We start from the raw sequence: 12402 nt of genomic DNA, 5'->3' as shown, positions 1-12402 counted from the left end.
TTACAGGAGAGTGGATGTTGTTGGCCTATCATGTGTATTGAAGTTGTTACAACTATGTGTGAAACATTTATAGTGCACATTTTCTAATAAAAAAACCCAATTTGGGTAACTGGTATGTGATATGGTTGATATGATGAATACAGCATAGGTCACTGCTTGTGTCATAATTATACATTGGAATTCAGAGTACTTGTTGTTTCTTTCTTTCCAAAAACAATTGAGTCATATTGACATGCCTTTTCTTTTGAAAAAAAAGGAGCAGTGTTATTGTATATTTTATTGGGAGAACATACACTGTGGGGTCTGTCCCTGATGATGATGTCATCAATTGCATAGTTCAAGGTTATGTGGGCCATTATTAGCCTTCAATCTGTGCGAATTGTTTCAGTTCTGTTCTGTGTATTTGTTCAATTAGAAATATTATTAAAACTCTGTTCTTTAATTATTATTGTTGGTCAGTCAGGTGACCTACGCAGAATCAACTGTACATAATTATGTGAGGCAGCGTGGTGGAATCAGGCTCTCGTCAAAATAATCAAAGTGAAGAAACTTGCATTTTTCCGCAGGTTTGTGAATATGTATCGAATTTTTGTTTTTTGGCTCAACACCTTTCATGTCCTTTAAAGAACTCATTTCTGTGTGAATTTTTCTGAAAAACGTTGATTAAAGGCGCAAAAAATGTGAATTTTCAGTTATCACGGACTCTTAAGCTAAGGAAATAACTACTTAACTACTCTTCGGCGGCCATTTTCTCACTAATTTTACCTCTGAAAACAGGTGACCCCCACCTCCTTCTTTTGCAAATATCTCGACTTGTGTTCAAGATAAATGGATATTTTCCATTCCAAATAAAGACAAGTGTACAAGCTTTATAATGAAACCAATAACTCTACATGCCCAAAAATTGCTGAGAGCTTGATTCCACCACGCTGCCTCACATATTGTACTTGTACCTTGGTTTTATCTTTGCAAGTGTCATAGTGTAATAGTGGAATAGTGTAATAGTGGAATAGTGATTGTGCACTGTGTTTAGTATCTTTTGGTGTTAACAAGGAAAATCGATCGTTGAATGGACCGAGTGCACGAGGGAGACATTTGATGGACATATATCATAATTTTGTACTGCATTCCATTAATTTTTGTCCATATTTTGTTCATAACCAAATTGTGCAATAAAGATTTTCATGCCGCTGAACTGATGACTGTTTATTGATATCTTGATGAGAAAATACTTCACAGTTGAGTTAGGTGCAAAATATCAAATATCTCCCGATTCAGTTGCTCTGTTTTCAGGCATCGTCGTGCTTGCTTCGCCATTGTTTCTTTCCTCCCATGTTTGCCTTGTCGCAACTGAAACAACATCGAGTTGATTTGCTCCTCTTTGAGTCTTCACTTTATTTTAAGTTCTAAATATTTAAAGACAGTCCAGACTGTGTTACGGCCTAAAGGTTGGAAATGTTCTGTGATCAAAAAGGCCAGAGCAACTGTATTGATACATACATGCTGCAATTTCAGAGTTTTCAAACCGTTACTTTATATTTGGGTGGGCTCTCGTGGTCCAGAGGTTAAGGTGTTTGCCTCTCATTCAAAGGTCCTGGGTTCGATACCTGACAGCAACGAAAAATGTTCTTCTCTAAAATTTTCTCCTTTCACCTCCTTTCCTGCTCTTTAACACTTTCTGTCGTCTGCTTTGGTCTCGACTTTTACCCCCCCTTTCTTTTGCCCCGTCCTCTCGGCTCCGGACTTTTTCCGCAGCCTTTCTACTGCTACTACTTGGCTCCTTCTTACTGCTGTCTTTCAGCCACATCCCTGATCTAAAGGTACGTAAGATCAGGTAAGATGGAACAGCCACATCCCTGATCTAAAGGTACGTAAGATCAGGTAAGATAGAACAGCCACATCCCTGATCTAAAGGTACGTAAGATCAGGTAAGATGGAACAGCCACATCCCTGATCTAAAGGTACGTAAGATCAGGTAAGATGGAACAGCCACACCCCCGATCTTAGGGTAGGTAAGTTTGATAAGGGCGAAAAAAATCTCGCAGGTCCGGTGTGCAAGTTGCACATGTTAAAGATCCCATGGTGATCCAACATCAATAAGAGTAGACTTTGGCCGCCACCCAGGCAAAATTCAAAACTAATTCCTACCAAACTGTCCAGTGTGCTCATATGACTTCATGCAGTTGCGAGCATCGTAAACACTTATCACCCCCCCTCCCCCCCCCAAAAAAAAAAACCAACTTCATGTGTGTGCGTGCCTGGTGAAAGGGACAAGAAGACGAATTTGTTCGAACCGAGATATCAGGCTTCTTTACTTTTATCCACCATTTATACCCTTTTGGGTGTCGCGGGAAGAAAGAGATGTCTCTCTGTCGCCAGCCGGAGAGCTTGGGTCAGGGGGATGCCGTGGGTGGTTAATGTTTCCCTGACTCCATCTATCCAGGGCTTTCTCAGTCGCCCTCTAGCCTTGTTGCCATCGAATTTTTTTATGTTGGTACGTGCTGTTGGATGCATGACATTTGTGCCTACCATTCCTCGGATTACAGAGTTTCTAATTTTGTCTCGCCTGGTCTTGTTTACTGCTTTTCTAAGGCATCGCATTTCACATGTTGTAATTGTTTGCTCTAATGTCTTGTTCGTGGTCCATGTTTGGCATTGATCATTGATAGGTGAATAATTATGGTGTTGATCATTTTGAGTTTTGTTGTCATGGGGATGTTAGGATGTTTCAGTAGTGGAGAAAGCTGGTAACTTACATCATTGGCCTTTTGTACTCGTGTTTCAATTTATCTGTTCAGTCGCCCATCCTCTGTGAATATACTTCCAAGGTACTTGAATTCTTCGACCTGTCTGAGACTGTTGTTGTTGTGTATCCTGAGTGGTTCTAGATTTCTGCTTCCTTTCATTGTCTCTGTTTTGTTGCTGTCGATCTTCATGACGTAGTTGTTACATTCTTCGTTTGATCCGGTGGTTGATGGTGTGGGGTGGTGTTGGAGACTTTGTTCATCTTTGTGTGCCAGGCTTTGGTCATCAGCGAAAAATAATTCATTTAGGGCGTCTGGTTCTGTGTTGGCCTCTTTTGTAATTCTATCCAAACATATGATAAATAATACTGGTGATAGAACACAACCTTGTCTTACTCCGGATGTTATCTCGAACCATTCTGTGAATCCCTCTGTTCTCGTAAATGGCATGGATGTTATCTAGAAGTTATCTAGGAGTTGGCCTCTTAGTGTGGTTTTCAAGTTATTTCCTCAGCTTGTTTCTGTTCACTCTGTCGAACGCGTTCTCCTGGTCGATAAATACTTTAAGTATAAGTCCCTATTGTTTCTATTACCCTTTCGCACATTTGTCATAGGGCAAATATTGCCTCGGTGCATCCTCTTCCCTTTCTAAATCTCATTTGGGCCTCACTCAGAAATGGTTCGACTTTGTGTCTCGTTCGCCAGGCTTCAAAGGTCAAAAATATAATTTTTGACAAAAACTAAATTCCTTTAAAAATGGATTCTTTAGCCATTAATTTATCGATATTTACAAGGACTTGAGTTTCTTTTACTTTAAAATACATTTTTAAAGATGTTTTTTAACACGAGGTATATTGCATACTCCCAGAAAATACGTGAGAAAATTGGTTTTCCAAGTACACACTGCGGATGGTTTCTCTTGTCCATTCACAAAGTCGACCCAATCACATTGCATACCAAAATTTAGGTCATTCTCTCCCCTCTCTAGTGGCGGGTAGTGCGCATGAATATCTAGGACATGTAAACAAAACGAAGCTTTGCGCATCCACACCCTTTCGGTTTTTTGGAGAGCAAACTTGTAGTATCAAATTTTTCTGCGCTGCGCAAACCTTGATCTATTTCTTGAAAACTCTTGCTCAAGGTGGTGGTGAATTTGTTTTGAAGACGTGATATCAACACTTTGAAGCTGTTCTTTTGTCTTAACTGCTTTTTAAAGTTGGTTCGTGAGTAGCAAATGTGTTGTCAAATTAATCCTCAACAAAGGTTTACGTCAAAAACAAAAAAACAAAACAGGGCAAATTTTCAAAGCTCCCACCAGTCGCCAGAAAGACAAGTGGCTGTCTACTACGGCACTGCTTGTGTTGGTTCCCACCAGTCGCCAGAAAGATAAGTGACTGTCTACTGCTGAACTGCTTGTGTGGGTGGTAGAACCTTTGGTCAGCTGTTCATTGCGCTCTTGCAAATGAGTTGAGATATTTTCAAAGTAGCTTTAGGCGTTACCCGGTACCCCTGTTTCTAGTCATTGGTTAGGGTCAAGCTCTGATGAGAACAGGCACAGCACATTCTCCAGTAAGCACTGATAGTCTGGCATTTCTGATGGTTTTACACAATGCAAAAAAGAGAGCCTGTGGAAACTAAATACATGTAGGTCTTTTTGCACAAAAAAAAGCAGACCAAGACTGAGGAGGGTTCTCAAAGTTAGATGCTCGTCAATACCATCTCCAAGTAAAGACTATCACATTGTGACACTGATTTCTCTCTGCCTTTTTTACAATCAACATGTAATGTTCAAGACCACCTGATTGAATGTCTGCTATTATATATGCGCAGCAGAAACCTTGCTTATTCTACAAAGCTTTAAAGAGGCATTCACGCCTGAAAGGAAGCTTAACAATAACGTCAAACACACAGAAAAAAACAACAAATCAACCAACAAATAATTACTTGAAATGTGAACAATTTAATAACTTAAGTATTCGACTGCTGTAAGTTCCGATGGTACTGTTCTATCCACGAGCAGAATTTCTCATAAAACAGCTTGGAATTGGACACCTGTGCCGAGGAATCCTTGGCAAGATCTTGAGTTGTTCCCTCATCATTCTGAAATATCAAATTTTTATGATTTATAAGTGAACAAAGCTACAATGAAATTTCTTTACAGCATATCTTCGGTGTTGCAAGCAATCCATTTTAGTCCGTTTGGGTACTTTTTATACCAGTGACAAAAAATTAGTTTTTGTTTTGTTGTTCCTATCAGGAATCATGACAAGCAAAAAAATTGTAAGCCTTGACCATAGCATTAAACTGCGATTTGGTGAAGATGAAAGGTGCATCTTTGAAAGGGCTTTGGAAGGGTGTAAAAACTGAAAAATCTAAAAAATTTGGACTTGCTTGGATTGCTTGCGACAGCGACAATATGATGATAATGTTAAGGTTTCCAGCAGGTAAAAGTAAAAGAGAAGACCATCTCACAGTGACAAAGGTCCAGAAGGTGAAGAAGGTCACTGCATTAGTTCTTTTGGAAGATGCTAAACAATAATAGAGGCAGTCCAATCTGATTCCTAACCTACATCTTTACAAACATCAGTTAGAAACGGCAGCACCGAGACATTTCTTTTTATTAATGCATATATATATTTTATTAATAAAGAAATAAATGGTTGCCTTACTTAGGCTCAATGTATAAGACCAGCAATCACACACTCGACCCAACGCATTCTCACGAATAACACTCACAATCACACACAGCCAGACGCAAACACATCGAGACAAAGTCACATGGCCCAGCTCATATGCAAATGAGCTGGGTGAGTTCATTATTCGGTGCTGCTGACCTAACAACTACACTATCAAAATTCCTGTTCAGGCCAAACTCTGAGAAGCCTGTTTCGCTATGCTTATACTTCTAGTAAAGCTTTTTTAAACTATCAGCACGGTACTTTATTTATGGTGAACAAACATTTCTTCTCCAAATACATTCCCCAATCACAAAAATATTCTTTTTTTCTGACATCGTCACACAGATAAGTATTGACAGGAATGTTTGGGCTATGAAATGAAGAAACGTAAAACAAACAGGGAACTTTATGTAAAGAATCTCCCAAACACAGTTTTAGTGTGCAGAGGAGATAAAATTCTGTCAAAAGATTCACTACGGAACATAACTAAAAACTAAACTGCAAATCGAATAAAATTTGTAGAAGCCTATCACTATATAGCAAATTTACTGTCATTGAAGATAAGTCTCAGAAAGTCAATTCTGCCTGTGGGCTGGTGATAAGGATTTTTGCCTTCCCTGTGTGTGTGTGTGCGTGCGTGTGTGCATGCATGTGTGTGTGTGTGTGCATGCCTGTGTGTGCGTGTATGTAAATGAGCAAAAGCATGCATATGATGGGACTGTGGGGTCTGTGTGTGTGTGTGTGTGTGTGTGTGTGTGTGTGTATGTGTGTGTGTGTGTGTAGGTGTGTGTGTGTGTGTATGTCTGTGCCTGTGCCCAAGCCTCTGCTTGTGTGTGTGTGTGTGTGTGTGTGTGTGTGTGTGTGTGTGTGTGTGTGTGTGTGTGTGTGTGTGTGTGTGTGTGTGTGTGTGTGTGTTTGTGTGTCTGTGTGTGGATAAAATGCAGACTGCTACAAAATATAAAAGTTTTCCTCATCAGTGAATAAGTTTCTATAATCATCATCTACAAATGAGTGCCATTACCTGCGAGTCCACGGTCTCAGTATCACTCTTCATCATACACTGAAAAAAAAGAAAGAACAATGGCAGTGTAACTTGAAAGTGTCTGGCTTTATTATACACAGACATAAGTGGGACATTAGGCCTACATCTTACAGTCCTACATGCAAAATATGAGCTTTCAGACCAAAATAAAAATCCAAAAGGATGAAATAAATAATTTTTATCAAGTTTAAATGAAAATTATCATCTTCCTGTTATACATCAAATTATGAAAGAATACAGAGTCCTTCACAGTTCAATCCATATTTCCAGCTGATACTAAAATGGTGTGGACTAATCATAATAACAAAAGCTAAAACAACTACTAGTAGTCACTAGCTGGCAGCAGACACACATGGGCTAAAATAGGTAGTAGGAAAAATACTGTTGAGTACAATGTATGTACACACACAGAATTAAAAATAGAATTAACATTACTTGATTAGCATATTCCTTTTGGTCTTCAGGTAAAGGGAGCTTGTTCACAGTCTCTGTCGTCTATACAAGGAGACAAAAATAACCCATCAGGTTTAGTAAAAGAGTTAAAGAGTTACATATGTCACATTGTCCATCAGGTACATCGAATGTCACATTGTCCATCAGGTACGTCGAATGTCACATTGTCCATCAGGTACGTCGAATGTCACATTGTCCATCAGGTACGTCGAATGTCACATTGTCCATCAGGTACGTCGAATGTCACATTGGCCATCAGGTACGTCGAATGTTAAAGAGTTATATCGCACTTGCAACAGAAATAGGTTCTAGAAGTAATGAAGATCATAGATGTGTTACTAGAGAGTAACTTACAACAAAAAGATGGAGAAGATGGACGACAAATGTTTGATAGGAAAAAAAGAGTAGACCACACTAGAAGGCCAACTAACCACTCAACAGGAAAAATTACTGCACATCCAGACATTTCGGGAGAAAGGAATGAACAAGAATATATAATGTACACATGACCAAGCAGACCAAGTCTTTTATCAGAACAAGAAAACATGTCCCTCCTTACTGGTAGTGTTTGTAAAATAAATATTTATGATTAAAATCGGTTTGAAGTCATCTGGAAAAAATAAGGGTCATGCCGAAAAATAAAAAAATATGCATCTTTTGCATTGTCCAGTTAAAATCATCGATGAAATCAGTGTATGAACACGTTTATTTTATGTTTTCTGGACCCTACCATGAAGCTAATACATGGCCATCTTTGAGATTAAAAGCCATTTTGTCCTTTGTATGATTTCCTGCCCTGCAACATTCATGGTCATAACTTTGGAACCACTGAAGGTATTAGCATGAAATAAAGTACACATTACTCAGAAAAGTGTTCTAAATCAGAATATGTACTCTCAATATGAACATTTTGACCCATGTGAAGGATTATCTTACACCACCACATAGCTATTTCCTCAAAGCTAAGTTTAAGGAACAAAACATAGAACATAAAAAAACAGCCTTTCGGAACACTTTTGTTACAAAAATAATAACTAAGTGCTTTGAAATAAGAAAACGGGTACAAAAGATTCAACGTTCCCTGCACAACATATTTAAAACTCCCGAGTCTTTGTAAGCAAATTTGAAACATAAAATGGCAATTGCCTTAAATACAAATCCTCAGTTTCTGCCTCAAATTCAACAGAAAAACAAAATGCCTTATTGTCTCTGCCCCACGAAAAATCTGTGTAAACCCAACGTGATTTTTTCCTCACTTACTGAAGAGGGTCAAAACGAAGTTGAGCATTTTTTTCAGCAACACCAACATAACTTTGTCAAAGTTCTGAAACAAAAAGTGTACCTGTTCTATGAGCTGTTTATTCCGTTCTTTTATGATGTCACTTGCTCTGAACAATGAAGATTGTAACAGTAATCTGAAATGAAATATAGACAATATTTTTTAAAAAAATAAGTCCTGAAACAAAATGTAAAAAATACAAACATGTGAACTTGAGGCTAAGACAGAGATGTGGACTTGTAGCAAATATTATTACCAACAGAGAAGTATCTTTGTGGGAAGTGTGAATACACATAACTTTATCAAATGCAGTCTCACTGTTTTCATTCAAGCCCCGAAAAGGTATGTCCTAACTGTTTGCAGAATTGGTTTCTCTCTCTGGATCTTTTGCTTCATGAAATCTCTTGGTGAGTTCCTCATCTCTATCATTTGAAGGCTCTTGTCATATGGCCCAGAATCATAGAGTTGTGTGAAAAACTCGAGTTGTTTCTGCATAAAATGTTCCAGCCAGTCTAGTGGTGAGAAGACTCCTTAGATCTCTTAGGCTGGAGCAGTCAAACATTTGACGGTCAACAGCCACCGCATGCATGTACATTCTTGCACAGCTCCAGTTTTGCGACTTATGTTTCAGGACAGCTAATCATAATACTTGCACAATGAAACCGTATTTCAATGAAAATTATCTCACTTGTTTCTATTCGCCATTGTGAAGAGTGACTCTCAGAGAAGAGAAAGACAGTACACAATTAATCACACGGCTGTTATATGATGCAATCCCTATCCCCAACATGGATTTTTTTAAACAGGATACAACTGCAGGATGGCTTGCTTCATTTAAGGAAAGGGTGTTGAGCAAGTAACACAGCTGAATCCCTTTTGACAACTACTAACTGAGAGATTCCTGCTTGACAACAACTGAAGCAATCTGTCTCCTGACACTATCTTTGCTACCCACCACTACAATTAATCATTATTCAGAAGGGTTTATTTTCGTTGAAAACATACCTGGCTCGCACAAAACATGTCAAGGCCAGTTCCAGGTATTCTCCTGCAGTGCAAGAAGAAGTGTGGTCTGAGGCATTGATTGATGAGAGTTCAGACGTCAGCTTCATATAGGCACCACCGAGCTGACGCCAAAACTTATCGTAGTACGGCTGGATGCAGCATAACCTTTCAAGGGCCTCAACACACTCTGAAAAACATCACAAGTAATGGCAAGTAGCAACAATATGGATTGAGCCATCAAGTTTTCAAACAAAATACAATCAGTTCATCTCAGACACCTCCATACACATGAAACAAGTTCACTAAACACTTTGCCCCCACGGGGCACTGATCGGCCACGGTGTGATCTGGCAACACAAATGTTGTAGCAATGGTCTCCTTTTTGACATGCGCACTTGTTAAAGTTAAATTTCCTTTAAGAATGGTTTGTGTGGTCTTTGAGGTCTAAAATCAGTTTGCATAAAACAATTGGAGTAAATTTTGTTTGAAAAATGTCAAGTAGACCTAGCATGAGTGCTGCTTTACTCTTACGCCATGAGGAGAATTCAGGTGATAAATGAGCTAGATCTAACGTTTTCAGTTCCAATTCTAATTCCTTTTTTGATGAACATGTGATCGTCACTTTCAATTTTCTCAGCATGCTAAAAATTTCATGGCGGTTGGGGTATTTTTTGCAGAGACACAGGGGTAGTACTGACGTAGCCAATCTGCATCCTGGTACGTGGGGACAAGTGCTGTGCGTTCTGTGAGCTGCGTGGGTGGAAAGTGTTAAATCCAACCTAAATGGTTAAGTTAAAATTTTTGATCAGAGGTAAACAGAGTAGTTCAAGAATCGAAAATTTTAAAAGTTTTATTTTCTTAAACGCATAAAAAAATTATACATTTGTTTGAGTAATATAAGGGAAAGTAGATAAGACTTGAAAGTCCAAAACTGTTTAAGAAAAGTGTAAAATCATCAAGGAAACAGACTATCTGTCTACAATAAGAAAAGGTACCTGCCCATCTCCCACTCATCTCACACACTGAAGAATAAAGTATCAAACTCTGCCTCTGTCTAGCAATATCCTCAGTTGCCAGTTCTGACACCTGTAACAGAAGAGATGTCAAGAACAGTGTGCGTGAGAAGGAAAATCCAAATCTGAGTTAAACAATCAATTGCTGCATACAGCCAAAGCTCGTTATATCGCCTACCATGGGATGAGCCTAAAGTTGGCGGTACAGGGGAGTAGGTGCTTTAACAGGATACCATCAATTGCCGTCTTGACTAGTGGTAAACTGGTAGAAACTAGAGATAAACTGTAGCCAGTCTTGCATCATCTACATCTGTCTTGCACGATTGCCATGCACAGGGAAAAAATAAGTAAACAACCAATTACATGTACAGCTCTAACTAAACTTTAATTAAGTGAATTCAAATGAAAAGAAGCCAGGATCAGAAGCCAGGATCAGAAGCCAGGATCAGAAGCAAGGATCAGAAGCAAGGATCAGAAGCAAGGATCAGAAGCAAGGATCAGAAGCAAGGATCAGAAGCTGGGCTGTATGTGTCAAGGACCCTGTAGCGGTAGGTTTTTTAAAAAACCTGATACTTGTCAGTCCTTGGGCATTTCATAATCAGCGCAAATCAAAGGAAAAAGTTTGGAAGATATGTTTTTGAAAGACTATCAAAAGCAGCCACTGTGTGGGCGCCGTGCTCCGTGTGTGCCTCTGGCAGCCATTTCACTGGCGGTAGAGCAGGCAAATTTACATTCGTTTAATAAGGATTGTACAACTCAGACAGTTGGTGGATGGGGGTGTGAAGGCATAAATACTATGTCTATATAGATGTTCCTTTATGTACTTTGGCCAAACCTGGCGGTAAGCGGGGGCTGGCAGTAGAACTGGGGACGGTACAACAAGATTTGACCGTGCAATGCAAGATTTTTGAAACTAGTTATCTTGATAACAACAGGATCAGTGAAGCTTATAATTTTATAAAAGTACAAAGTGAAGCAACGAACAAAGAGTGTAACAGTACAATATAATATTACACAACAGTCGCTCTTGACTCATCTTCTTATTTAAACTTACCAACTGTTTTGCAAGGTTTAGACTTTCTTCATGCCTCCCACAGTGTGAATAGCATCGGCACAGTGACTCTCTCACATCCTGCGCGACTGAAACATTGGATTCTGGGAGTACATCTGGAACATAGATATAGAACCCAAGGAATATGACTCAAAGAATTATATTCCAAGAACATTTGGTAATTGTATAAAATGAGTCAAACAGAATTCTACAAAATCAGTATTTAAGTTTAAAAAATGTGAAATAAGATTTAAATAATTTTTTTACTCCTCTTTTTTTGAGGGAGTGGTGGAAATTCCAATCTCTCTAAAAAAAAGACATTTGTACCAAATTAATTATAGACCAGAAAGTTTTTATTTTATAGAATATGTCTTCTGCTGCAAAAACAGCTGACCCAAATGGTCAAAATTTTCAGTTTTACAAAATGTTACTTTTTAGGTACTGAATCTTCGTGTAAGTGCTACCACCTCTGTAAAAAATTCCAGCAATTAGTTTCAATCTGTGACAATCTCATCATGAAAAGTTTTAATCTTCTCTGGACTTGAAATTTTAAAAATCTGTAATAAAGTTGTTTCAAGTTTAGAATTAAATAGCAATAGCCCAAAAAAAAATGCAAAGTGTATTATATAATATTCAGAAATGTCCAGGTGGTGGCAAGAAGCCTTGGGGTTTCTCTGCTAAAGCAGAGCCAGAAAAAGCAAAATAGGTATAGAGAAGTAAATTCCGAAAGAAAGCAAGCTCAAAATGACAAACATGATTATATTATAAGAATATGACATGCCTACCTAAAACAGCCTCATATTGCTTTGCAGCTTTGGAAAATTGCTTTTGTCCATAGTGAAAATCACCACTGAATTTTAAAGTGTTATGCAGCTCTTCTGGGTCAGCAGGTGCGCTTGTATTGCACACAGAAGAAGCACAGTTTTCAAACCACTGGAAAATATGGAGGGGAAAAAAGGTAAACCTTATTACCTATTATACTATTGACAACTTCATATCATGTTTCAAACAAATAATACACATACAATGTCTACGATTTATGTACTTCGGATTATAATTCTATAATCTAACTCTATGGCTCTTTCAGATGACTCCAATAGTAGTTCCTTGAGCCCCCCTATATAGATATATATATAT

The 12402-nt window shown here is 38.5% G+C and overlaps 1 protein-coding gene across 3 annotated transcripts in view; it reads right to left on the bottom strand.

Annotated features, from left to right (window-relative positions):
* Nucleotides 1–4684: 4684 nt before the first annotated feature.
* Nucleotides 4685–12402, bottom strand: part of LOC101862416 (uncharacterized protein C8orf76 homolog) — an 11517-nt gene continuing 3799 nt past the window's right edge. For 2 of the 3 annotated variants that reach the window (XM_035969939.1, XM_005098968.3), the window contains exons 2-9: nt 12051–12198; nt 11269–11381; nt 10197–10287; nt 9202–9388; nt 8260–8332; nt 6900–6959; nt 6444–6482; nt 4685–4844 (exon numbers count right to left, since the gene is read on the bottom strand). In XM_035969939.1, coding sequence (XP_035825832.1) covers nt 4713–4844; nt 6444–6482; nt 6900–6959; nt 8260–8332; nt 9202–9388; nt 10197–10287; nt 11269–11381; nt 12051–12198 — 843 coding nt within the window. In that variant the 3' untranslated portion in view covers nt 4685–4712. The remainder of the gene's footprint in view (nt 4845–6443; nt 6483–6899; nt 6960–8259; nt 8333–9201; nt 9389–10196; nt 10288–11268; nt 11382–12050; nt 12199–12402) is intronic. The other variant, XM_013082891.2, reaches the window with a different exon arrangement.

This window comes from Aplysia californica, unplaced genomic scaffold (genome assembly GCF_000002075.1).
Source record: "Aplysia californica isolate F4 #8 unplaced genomic scaffold, AplCal3.0 scaffold00198, whole genome shotgun sequence".
Taxonomy (NCBI): domain Eukaryota; kingdom Metazoa; phylum Mollusca; class Gastropoda; order Aplysiida; family Aplysiidae; genus Aplysia; species Aplysia californica.
This window is presented reverse-complemented; position numbering and strand designations above follow the sequence as displayed.